Source organism: Coloeus monedula (assembly GCF_965178545.1).
Source record: "Coloeus monedula genome assembly, chromosome: 30".
Lineage (NCBI taxonomy): Eukaryota > Metazoa > Chordata > Aves > Passeriformes > Corvidae > Coloeus > Coloeus monedula.
Genome location: NC_138810.1, coordinates 3,202,442 through 3,214,612, shown reverse-complemented (window position 1 = coordinate 3,214,612; position 12,171 = coordinate 3,202,442). Strand labels below are relative to the sequence as shown.

The 12,171-nt window shown below is 47.6% G+C and overlaps 1 protein-coding gene across 3 annotated transcripts in view; it reads left to right on the top strand.

Moving 5' to 3' along the window:
- Positions 1 to 12,171, top strand: part of DIP2B (disco interacting protein 2 homolog B) — a 63,104-nt gene that overhangs the window by 16,369 nt on the left and 34,564 nt on the right. For all 3 annotated transcript variants that reach the window (XM_082299096.1, XM_082299095.1, XM_082299094.1), the window contains exon 2: positions 11,164 to 11,235. In XM_082299096.1, the coding sequence (XP_082155222.1) occupies positions 11,164 to 11,235 (72 nt within the window). The remainder of the gene's footprint in view (positions 1 to 11,163; positions 11,236 to 12,171) is intronic.

The following is a 12,171-nucleotide window of genomic DNA, read 5'->3' as shown; positions in this document are numbered from 1 at the left end:
AAATAATCCTGCTGATTTCTCCATACTTCCTTCCCTCTACAAGCGAGACATTTGAGAAATCAGTTTATTTAAATTGGAAGAGGAGATATTGCACCCTGAGAGAGGCAATGGGAGGAAAATTCTCTATCAGAAGTAGTTGTGGATTTGGAGATGGCTGGTGAGTAAGATCTTTCTTACTTTCAGGCCTGTTTATTTTGGTTCAAGGTCCACTGGTGTCAGTGTGGAGGGGATATATGACCTCCCTGTTTTGTGAAGATACGTTTTGACATCAGTGATGTACTGACAGAAGACAGGAAAATTCCATGTGTGAGGATGTTGGTGATTGGAACAACAGAAATATCAGGGTGATAGCACAATATCCTGTGTAACGAGGGCAGTAAATTGACTGTTCCTTCTCTTCATGGTAAAAGGATGTTTTTTCTACTTAAAAAGGCCACTTTGCACCAAAAACTGAACGTCATTCTTTTTGAAGAGCTATTAATGTGCTTTATTAATTAGGAGGAGTGGGTGTGCTGGGAGAAAAGTGTATTCTCCCCTGAAGTAGCCGAGTTCAGTGACTTTGGGGTGGGTTTGCAAAGTGCAGCTGGGTTGTTGGGCTGAGCTTGGAGGGTTCTCCTCTTTGCTGCTGAGTTTGGCTCATTATTTTGATCTTCCACGCAGCTTAAAGGCTTTCACATGAGAAGGATCTTGCCACATCCTGCTCTGCAGCAGGAACAAAGCGCTGCTGGAGCAGACGTTGACTCTGCCCAAAGAGCCCTGAACAGAAGTTGCTCCTCGCGTGATCCTTCTTGTAAAGAGCATTGCAGCTGACAGGATAATGGGGTTTCTTAGTCCTGCTGGTGATGTGCCAACAGGGTTTCCTTAGCAGTGCCATTCTTTGAGGAGCCGTGGATGCTGATGTAAACACAACTGAATGCTTCACACAGCCCGGACTGAGCGCAGGGCCTGGAATCTGCTGCTCATGCCATGCTGCGCAGGACATTTTTCTTCTGCTCTGTCTATTTAAATCTGCTTTCCCAGGCTTGTAGCCGACTTGAATGGGTTGTACTGTTCAGCGCAGGAAAGCTGGCCTGGTGTCTGCATGGAGGAGCTGTACTGCTCCGTGGGGCAGCCTCCCGTTCCCAGGGATACAGAATCGTGTTGGGATGGGGCTGTGTAGAGCAGGTTCAAGGGTATTGAACAAGGTGTTTTGGTTCCCACTAGTCAGGTTTGAAGGGAATGAGTAGGAAACCCAAGCCTGGCTCTGTGCTGCTCCCAGAGCTGCTGCTGCTGCCTCCGTCAGGAACACGTCGGGAATTTGGTGGGAGTCTCCGCCAGTCAAATTACAGGTGTCGCACACTAATTGGAGGCTGGTAAAAGTTTAATAATTGTATTGCTTTGCCTTTAAGTAGTGGGATCCTGCTCTGGTGACTAATGCTGTTTAATAGTGACTGTCCTCGAGTGAGCTCTTGGGAGTGCAGTGACTAGGGATTCTGTTTCAGATTTCAGCGCTTTGGGAGAAACAACGTATTTTGTTCTCTTAGCCTCCACTTTCTCTGCTGCATTTTCTATGGAAAGGGAGTAATGTCCTTATGAATACACTCTTGGTACTGGCTCTTTAGGAAAACCAGGGCAGGAGGGGTGTGGGATATGTATCTCACCTCTCGATTTTTGGAAGATTCATTCTTGCGATTGATTTTTCACTGTACTTGGTCGGTTCAATTTTTTAGTTGGGTTTTGTTTGAGGAGGGATTTTGTAAGTGCTAATGCCTCCATCAAGTTCTCTTTCTTTGTTTCATCATGCATAATCACCGACCTCATCGCACTGTGACTTGGAATAGCATTATCCCATCTGGAAATACATAATTACTGCGCAGGGTGAGGTGCCAACTGGGTTCGTTTCTGTGCTCTGTTTAAGGGCAGGTCAGAGTTGCTGAATCCTTGGTGTGAGCAGGTGTGTTTGATCACTAGATAGGGCAATAATTGCTCTTCTTTCTTCTCCTCTTCTTGCGTCTTACTCAAGAATCTAGGATTTGATTAGGAAAAGTAACTTCAGGTCTGGCTGGACTGAACCGGGCTGTGTATCCAAACTGCCTTTTGGTATGGCTGGACACGGTGTTGCTGTGGAGTCAGGATGGGAGGAGAGTTACCAGCAAGGAGTCCCTGTGGCACTTGGCTTATGTTAAAAATTGAAGTCAACAGAATTATTAAATATTGACACCTGAGAGCCAAGAAAAGGTGGGCGGCAGGAGTCGCACACAGGATTAAAACCTGCAGTAACTTCTATTTTAATCTCTTTGTTTGTATTCCTGGGCTAAAACCAGGCTTGATTTGGAAAATCATCTGTCCACACTTGTCTATGCCATGTAGAAAGTGCAGGCTGCGAGAACAGGCAGAGTTTGTGTATAATCTCTCATCGTTGGGCTGGACAAGCAACTCCTGGGAGAGCGTTATCAGCACTCACAGCTCAAATAATTCCTGGAGGAGAGACAATGCTCTACCTGCCTGAATCAAGTGCTGAATCACAGGGCTGTCACAGTTTAGTCATTTCCTGGGAAACTTTGCTTTTCAGTCTGGTGGGAGAGTGCGAGGTCTGCACTTGTGCTGGGGATTGAACACCTGGGAATTTCTGCTGGTGTCTGTGAGCAGGAGGTTAGTCAGCAAAAAGAATTGTTCAGGGCAGAATCACTTCAGCTGGGTTATTTAATGCTCTGGGAGTTGTCTTGCTTTACTCAGCTCAGCTGGTTCTTGGGTACGTGTGTGTGACACTGTGCGTGTCCCCTCCTGTAGATTTTTCTGGTGCAGGGCTGCTGTTAAAACTCTGCAGTGCTCCTGCCTCTCAACTCACATGGTTCTCACTGACTGCGTGTTAAAAATAGATGAAAACATTTCTCCTGAACAGATTTTGTAAAATCCCGTTTGTGGCAAAGCCTTGGCTTCGTTGCATTTGGGAGGGAAAACATGTTTTCCCCCAATGACAAGTTGTAGCTATTTAAAGGATTTTTACTTTTTATCCCTAGGATGGGGTTACATGGAAGACTTATTATTTGTATATGGAATTCAACTGTTTATGTGCATGTGCTGCATGTAAATTTTATGGGTAACGTAAAATTTCTACGGCTGCACTTCACAATAGAGTATCTCATATAAAGTTGACTTTGGTGATTGGATTTTGCAGGTGTTTGTTGGAGGCAGTTGAGCAGAGCCTGTGTTTCGGGTTATCAGGGCTAACACAATTTACTCATGGAGTTGGAAGGTTTTAAGAGTTTCTCTTCAAGAGTCTTTGAAACCTTTTAAAAAATATTCTACCTTTTGGAAAGGTAGATGTTGGCTGTGCGTTGGCAGCATGATTTCTGTGGCTGATCACAGAATCGCAGAATCCTTGAGGTTGGAAAAGCCCTCCAAGGTCATCGAATCCAGCCTGTGACTGATCCCCACCCTGTCATCAGCCCAGAGCACTGAGTGCCATGTCCAGTCATTTTCTGGACACCTCCAGGGCTGGGGACTCCACCACCTCCCTGAGCAGCCCTTTTCAATGTCTAACTGCCCTTTCCATGAAGAAATTCCTCCTGATGCACAAGTGCATTTTGCATCCCGTTGTCCCAGCTGAGGATCTGAAAGGCAAAGTCTTTCTGGCTCTTTAGTTCTTACATAGAGGTGAAGAAGAGGCCGTTTGACCAATGTACCTGAGGACATCCTTTAAATGAACTTTAAATAGAGATACAGGACGTGGTGATGCTGTATGAGCCACACACGGTCACTGTGAGCAACGTTCTCTGTTGCTGTGAGAGAAGAATCAACCAGAGCACAGTTACACCCACGAGAGGCTCTTTATTCCCAGTCCTAGCTCCCAAAGCCTCTGAGGACTCATTTTGCTGACCGTGGATAGTGCTATTTTCAGCAGAAATGCCCGTGCTAAGTTCCCAGATGTGTCTTTGTGTGGGAGAGGGAGGGTCTGCAGCTGAGGTTGAGCTGGTGACACCTCCTTGTCGCTGATGCCCCCAGCCCAGGTGTACAGAGGGAACTGGACCCTGTCCTTAGCTCACCCACTTGGTGATGCATCACATATGGCCTCGAAGATTACAGCTGGAAATACACAGCGCAGACGGGTGAATCGAGGACACTGGGTCTGCTGCAACTCGGAAATGCTGCTGAAAGATAAAGAGATTCTTCGGTGTAGTTTCAGGAGTTGGATTTACTGCTTAAAGTTAGAACAACAAAAAAACCCTTGAGGTTTATGGTACCCAGTGAGTGACCCGGGCCGAAGAGCACCTTGTGACCTGGCATGACCCAGACCTTGAACACAGGGCAGCCATGCCACAGAAACCTCATCTTGAATGGAATTCTTTAGAAATAATAAATGTTGAGATTAAAATAGTTTTAATTTGGTAAAACAACACTCCTAAGCCTTTAGAAAAGGGTTTTGGAACTGCAGAACAGAGCCCCCACAGTGCTGCAGCCAAGTCGGCTTGTTCTGTGTGTGTAAATTAATCTGGAGCTGATCTGTCTGTGAAACTTCTAACACCGAAGCTGTAGCAGTCTAATGCTTGTGCCCAACAAACACAGCTTTGTGAGCCTGGCTGGGTTTTCAGTGCCCTATTCATGCTCCTCCAGGGAATACAATGGTGCTGTTAAAGGGAAACTACAGAGCCCAAACCTGCGCTGGTTGTTTGGTGACAAGTACAGGGAGTAAGGTGTTATTTCTTTCAAGAAATCAGACTTTTTCTGGAAGACTGTTAGTTCACAGACCTTGCTATTATCTCCAAGAAGGAAACCTGATATACAGCTTCACCCAAAGGAAGGAGGAGGGAATCTTTGAAGCTGCATCATCATTTGGCCTCAAACAGAACGAGGCAATTGTCTAAACTTGTTTCAAATGCAGTTTTTGTGCTGCAGTTGTAGCTAAGAGTGGTAGGAGGAGTTTAAGGCCATTGCACAGGTACAGTCTATTTGAGCACACGGCCTTAGAAAAAAAGGTTGAAATGTTGTGTTTTGGGTTGCTGAAGCCTTGGAGTGAAGATATCCCAGTTTTAACCCTCAGTAAAACCATTGGGGAAAGTGTAGGATGTCTAGAAGTTTCCAGTTCTCCAGGAAAATCACAGAATCCCAAAGTGGCTTGAGTTGGAAGGGAACTTAAAGCCCATCCAGTCCCACCCCCTGCCATGGGCAGCGACACTTTCCACTATCCCAGGATGCTCCAAGCCCTCTCCAGCCTGGCCTTGGACACTTCCAGGGATGGAACATCCTCAGCTCCTCTGGACAACCTGTGCCAGGGCCTCAGCACCCTCACAGGGAGGAATTTCTTCTTTAAGAAAGGTGGGAACCAGCTGTAAATACATAAATGGGTGATGACAGCATTTCTTACTAAGTGCTGGCTCGATGTTGTGCCCATTTTTTGCCCAGGCCACAAGTGCACTTAGTCCTCACTTTGGCTTTCTCAAACGTGCTACCTGCCACTCCAGTCACACTTGAAAGGCCTTATCTGGAGGTGACATGCAGCAAAAGAACATTTTGGACTTTCAGCAGCACTGCTGGTCGTCATTGTCTTGGAGTTGGCACTCCAGACTCAAGCCTGCAGGCCCAGACTCTGTGTTTGCTCTTTCAGAGCAGGTTCGAGCTGATGAAACCACGGGGAGATGTTTCCTGGCCTGTGCCTGGATGTGAGCAGGGGAATAGGCAAGAAAGGCCAAGTCATCAGGTCATTTATAGGGGTCAGACCTGAAATGCAGATGCAGCAGTGATAATAGAATAATTCCATTATTTTTGTTACAATCTTTTTATCATGTTTGCTTTTAGTAGAGTAGCTGTCTGTGCTTTGGGGCTAATGGAAGTTCCAGAAGCACCACCAGGATTCCCTGGTAGCACAAACTGTTGGAAACATCAACAGATTCTTTTTTTTTTTTTTTTAAGCATGCAAACATTTTTTTAAACACACACAAACTGCTTTCCAATTGGAATCTTTTCCTTGCTGCAGCCCAGTGTTTGGAGGCTTTGTTGGGGAGATGCTGTGCCCTACGTGATCATTTTCCTTAATTTCCCTACTGTAGTAATTATGGTTTTGTTAGACAGTAAATGATTCAGTGTTCTCATTCCATGGGGGAAGGGGAGCAGGGATGTTGAAAGAGGAGCATTGTCTGAGCTAGCAGGATTAGCGGGTGTTACCACCTTGCACTGATTGAGCACCACTGGTTAGAACAGATCATCAACGCTAATTGCTGAAAAGCAGCCTGGCGTCACCGGCCGGGCGGGGAGTGAGGCTCCCGGGACTCTGGGCTCCTCTGGTGCCAGATTTGAATATAGGTGTGACATCCAGGCTGATCAGGATTTGAATATAGGTGTGACATCCACGCTGATCAGGTGTCGTTCCCTGGGCTTCCCTGGTCTTTGGCACTGCAAGCTCATCCTTCCTTTTGCACTCCCAGCGATCAGAACATTCCAGTTGGATTTGCGTGATGAGGATCAATTCTGTATTTGCTCTGAAGAAATTAGGAGAATCGGATGGCGATCGTAGTGGTGGGAGGGCTGTGTTTACACCTGGTCTGTTCCAGGGCACTGCTTACCTGTGGAAGCTGAAGACGTCGCTGCACCGGAGCTGTCGCTGCAGCAGAGGTGGCAGGAAGGAAGAAGAGCCTCTTCCTCCACCACAGCAGCAGCTCAGCTCACTCTCATCTTTCCTCTGAAACCCCTAAAACTGCTTCCCTTTGAGCAGAACCCCATTTCCTGGGCAGGGCCTCAGCTTGGGGAGGCTCAGCCTCGGCTCACGGCAGATATGGATAAATACAGAGTGAACTGAACAGAAATGGTGGCTGGGAGGGAGCCAGGAGAGTCTCAAAGCTGTTCATGTTTTAATTTCTTCCTTGGGAATGAACAAACACCATTTTACAGCCGAATTATCAGCTCTCGTTTGCTTTGCTGATGGTTCTTTGTAGTGCCCTGTCTTCCATCTGCCTGGAGAGGGGTTGTGGTTCTCAGGGTGGGTTTTGAGCTCTCTGGGGAGAATTTAGCACCCAAAGTGTCACTGAGTGTTTTGTTTGTGGAAGGGGGAGTTATTGTTTGACCAAGGTTATGTCAGAGGAGCGAATGGTTCCAGAGTCTGCAGCCCTATTGTCCTGGTGCTCTTCCTGTGGCTGTAACTTGTGATATTCCGTGAGGAAGTCCACGTTTGTGTCCAGATCTCGCCATTTCCATTTCCTGTAGATCAGCAGAAAAGGAATAGGGTGAAAGAAAACTTTCTTTAGTGATTCTTTTGTTTCTGTGTCAGTGGATTGGTACCAAATTTGGACTCTGCATGACCAGATAAGAGGATTTATTCAACAAATTCATTCCACCTGTGCCACGTGTCAAAGGGACACTTGTTTCCAAGGCTGGACACGCTAATTTGGTTGTGACAGTTGTGGTTGCAGTAGTCAAATCATCATGTCCATGAGGTGACTCTATACCCATGCCTGCACATGAGGTTTTTCCCAAAAGGACAATCCCTGTGTCTTGCTGGAGCTTTATTTCAGGTGATCGTGGTTTGGTTCACACCTGTGTGGATGGTGCTCTGGAAAGAACTCGGATTTATCTCTTTCCCCAAACCTTTCAGTCCCTGCTGCCCAGTTCCACTTCAGTAGGGCTGGTCTCAAAATTGGGGCTTTACATTTTCTAATCCTGTGCAGGTGTTTGAGACTGTCAACCTGTTTGTCAACAGGATGGTTGATCTATTTTTTTATGTTATAACAACATGAAAATTCAGATGGAATTGGAAATTCAGCACTAGGAAGATAGAGCACTGCCGGGGAGTCCCAGGAATCTATCACCTTTATTATATTTACTGCTTGAATTTTTCTCCTTGGAACTTCTCTCCTTTTGCCAAGTAGCATAAGGCTTTTATTTGTTTCATTGGCTTATGCTCAGAGAATCCTTTTTACAACAATAATATCAACGATGTGCATCACATGGAGCTGAGGTTGCAAATAGTGCTGTGGCCTGAGTTACCTTCTTGTTTCTCAGTAGTATCTCACCTTGGCTTCAGATTTCCAAATGCGAGCCTGGGAACCAGGCCCTGCTTGCATTCCAGTGTGGATGGGTTTGTTTTCTTGGTGGGATATTGGTGTGGAACAAGTAATTAGAGAGAATTCTCTGCTTTCCAGCATGTGAAACAGAAAGGGATGCTACTAGTAGTAAAAGTTCTGGTATTTGTTCACAATGTACTTACATTATTTGTATATGTTGTGTTCCTTAGTAATTCCAACAATTTTCTGTGGCAAATGTTTCATTATATGTAGTGTGTAACCACCAATGGCAAGAGTACAATTAAATCTTGGGGAGAAATTAATCACAGAATAACAGCTCTGAACAAACCTGTGGGTTGGCTTATAAGGAGAAACCCCTCCCTTCTCTGTGTACCTCTGTTTGTTTTCCAGCAGTGTCCATCCCCTGGCTCCGTGTGCCTCCCAAATGGACATGTGTGTTCTGGCAGCCCAGAGGGTCACCTTGTCCTGGGGGCTGCCAGGTCCTGTGTCACTGGCCGGCCGAGGGAGGGAATGGTCACGCTCTGCTCTGGCCTGGGGCTGCCTCACCTCCAGTCCCACAATATCAACAAGATCTAAAGCTGTTGCAGAGGGTCCAAAGGAGGGACACAGGGTGGGGAAGGGTCTGGAGGAGTGGCTGAGGGCTCTGGGTCTGTTCAGCTGGAGAAGAGACTGAGGGGACTCATTGGGGGCTGCAGCTTCATCCTGAGGGGCAGCTCCGATCTCTGCTCCCTGTGACCAGGGCCAGGACACGAGGGAACAGCTGGAGCTGGGCCAGGGGAGGATATCGGGAAAGGTTCTTCTCCCAGAGGAGGGTCAGGCACTGCCCAGGCTCCCCAGGGAATGGGCACGGCCCCGAGGCTGCCAGAGCTCCAGGAGGGTTGGGACAGCGCTGCCAGGGATGCCCAGGGTGGGGTTGTTGGGGGGTCTGTGCAGGGCCAGGGGTTGGACTGGAAGATCCCTGGGGGTCTCTTCCAACTCATGACATTCCATGATTTTCTGAAAACTGCCTCTGAAAGTGGAGGCAGACCTGGGCAGAGCTGCTGCAGTCACTCAGCACGTCGTCCTTGGCCACATGGGAGCTCAGTTTGTCCCTCTCCCTGCACGTACCTGTCCGGTGAGCGGGGTGAGCGTCACCTGAGCTCTGCATTGCAGTCAGGCACTAAAATTACTGCTTTGCTTGGTATTTCAGTGCTTTGTGGACATTCTCCTTTTCAGCTGCTGGATTTGTTTGGACTTGTTGGGCCCTGACTCAAACGTAGTGTTAGAGGAGTGTGATAAAACTCTGTGTGCAGATGCACACCCTGCCCTGAGCAGCGCCAGTCAGAGACCCATGGAATGGTTTGGGTTGGAAGGGACCTTAAACCTCATCCTGTTCCACCCCCTGCCATGGGCAGGGGACACCTTCCACTATCCCAGGTTCCTCCAAGCCCCAATGTCCAACCTGGCCCGGACACTTCCAGGGATCCAGAGGCAGCTTGTGCCAGGGCCTCCCCACCCTCACAGGGAGGAATTTCTTCTCGATATCTTATCTAAACCTCTGTCAATTTGAAGCCATTAAGTTTGAGTCCCACTCCAGCTCTGAAACTCCTGGTCTCGGTGTTTCAAGTGCCACTGGTGTTTGAGTGCCCAGCACTAAGGAGTGCAGTCCATTCCCTTTCCAGGCATTTCACAAATCACCTTTGGAACCCAACTGGGCACTTAGCTGGAATGTTTTAGCAGAAATGCTGGTGGTGTTGGGAGGCTTAGAGCCTGAAGCCTGTAATCCCCTTTTGTGGTGTGGCCCCCGGCGCCGGTAGGAGGGGACTGGCAGGAGGATCCTGTTCAGAGCAAACCCTGAGGCCGGAGCTGCTCCGGGGCTGAGGCTGTTCCCTCTCAGTTCAGGCTCACAGCAAAGAAAACATCCTGTTTGTGATCACTCACTTCTTGTCATCGTATAACTGTGGCTTGATTTTTAGCTTGATACCAAATAATTCTGTTTTCTTAGTGCTGTGAGTTTGAGCGCTCCCCATCTCCGGGAGGTGGGAGGTTCTAAGTGCTGGGCAGGCTATGAAGAGGCTTGAAACGCTGCAGGGCTGTTTGTTTTAATCCCTCCAAGGTTTCAGTCTTTCTTGTGGTTCTGATGTAATGTGAGAAATTAAAACAAAAGGCAGCAGCCAGATGGTGCATCTCCAGGATCAGACAGATTAGTTTTTTAAAAGAGGGAAAAGTTTACAAATGCTTATTCTGATCTCTAGAGTAATCACTCTAATAATAATCACTCCAGAGGGGATTCTTCCCCTCTGCTGTGCTTTTGTAACAGCCCACCTGGAGTCCTCTGTCCAGTTCTGGGGCCCCCAACATAAGAAGGATGTGTAACTGTTGGAGCAAGTCCAGAGGAGGCCACAAAGTTGAAAAAGGGACTGGAGCACCTCCCGTATGGAGACAGGCTGGGAGAGTTGGGAATAATCAGCATGGAGAAGAGATGGTTCTGTGGAGACTGCACAGCACCTTCCAGTGTTTGAAAGGGCTACAGGGAAGCTGGAGAAGGACAATTCATCAGGAACTGCAGTGACAGGACAGGGGGAACGGGTTCAAACTGAAAGAGGGGAAGTTTAAGTTACATATGTGGAAGAAATTCCTCCCCATGAGGGTGGTGAGGCCCTGGCACCTGGATCATGGGCTGTGCTTGCTGGCCAAGAGTCTGGAAGTTGACTGCCCATCCTTGCCTCAGTTTTTGGAGACCCCCTGAGCAGCTGCTGGAGTGGACTCGCTTTGTTTGCTGTTTGATTAGTTGAAGATGAGGCTCTGAATTTGCACTTCCCCTTCCCCCTGTTGGTTGGGAATTATCCCACTTTGTTCGCCTAAGTTGTTTTGTGGTTACAGAATATTTTCATGCACTCCTAGTTTCCCTTTTTAGGTTTTCACTGCTTTGATATTCCATTTAGATAGCTGCTGTGATCCAAGTTATTGCATTTAAATAGTGGATAGTGTAGGTCTCTGATCCCAAGGGAAACGGCAGAAGTTCTGTAATATGGAGCTTTGAAATCCTAATGTACTTGGATTCATTGAGTTTCAGGTTTTCTTCAGCTGTGTTCAGGTAAAACTTTCATGGCACTGAAAAAAAAAGCAAGCAGACCTCAAACTGAAAAATTCTAATGTGATTAAATGAGTTTTCTTTGCTTGCTTTTAGGGGATATCACACAGAAGGGGTATGAGAAGAAGAGAGCAAAGCTGCTGGCTCCGTATGTTCCGCAAACCCAAGGTAGGTCCTCGTTTGGGCTGGAATCAGGATTTTGTAGAGCTGGGGATCTGTGGAATGGAGCACTGAGATCCCATTTGCCAACTCTGGATTATTCTGTTCCGTAGGTGTTTCCTGAGCTGATCCATGACAGTGTGGGGGGGTGTGGATTGGGTCTATAGTTCTTGTCTTCTGTTGAGCTCCAGGGATTCCTGGCAGCTCCAGAGCTCGTTGGTGGGACTCTGCAGTGCTGTGGGAGGGTGGGGAGGCCCTGGCACAGGGTGCCCAGAGAAGCTGGGGCTGCCCCTGGATTCCTGGAAGTGTCCAAGGCCAGGCTGGACAGGGCTTGGAGCAACCTGGAATAGTGGAAGGCATCCCTGCCCATGGCAGGCGGTGGGACTGGATGAGGTTTAAGGTCCCTCCCAACCCAAAGCATCCTGTGATCGCCCACATCCGTCCATCACATCCCACTCCCTTGCCTGCTGAGAACTCAGGGGCTCTGGATCAATCCTGATGCTCCTTGAGAACCATTCTGGAAACATTCTCAAAAATGTCTGAACTGCAGTGTTGGTCGGTGCTGTGTCCTTCAGCCATCTTAATGCCTTGTTGGAGAAACATTAGGATTTTCATAATTTGTTGCTTTATTTTACCAGAGTATCTGAAATCACGTCCTTTGGGTACAGTTGTTTCCTTTGGTTCAGAGATCCGGAGCAGCTCAGCTGGTCGTGTGTGGGATAATTATGTAGAATTGTAAGCTGAAGGACGTGGCTGAATGTGTGTCTAATCATTGTTGTGGGGCTTACCCGGAATAATTGTTACTGAGCTGCTGAGACGTTCAGCCATTAAGAACTGATGTGTCTGGTTCTGACTTCAGGCAGTGACTGGATGTGATGGGGAGTCCTGAATGGAGCTACTGGAATTTACTGAGCCTGGTTTACTGCCAAAAAAAAATTGATAAAG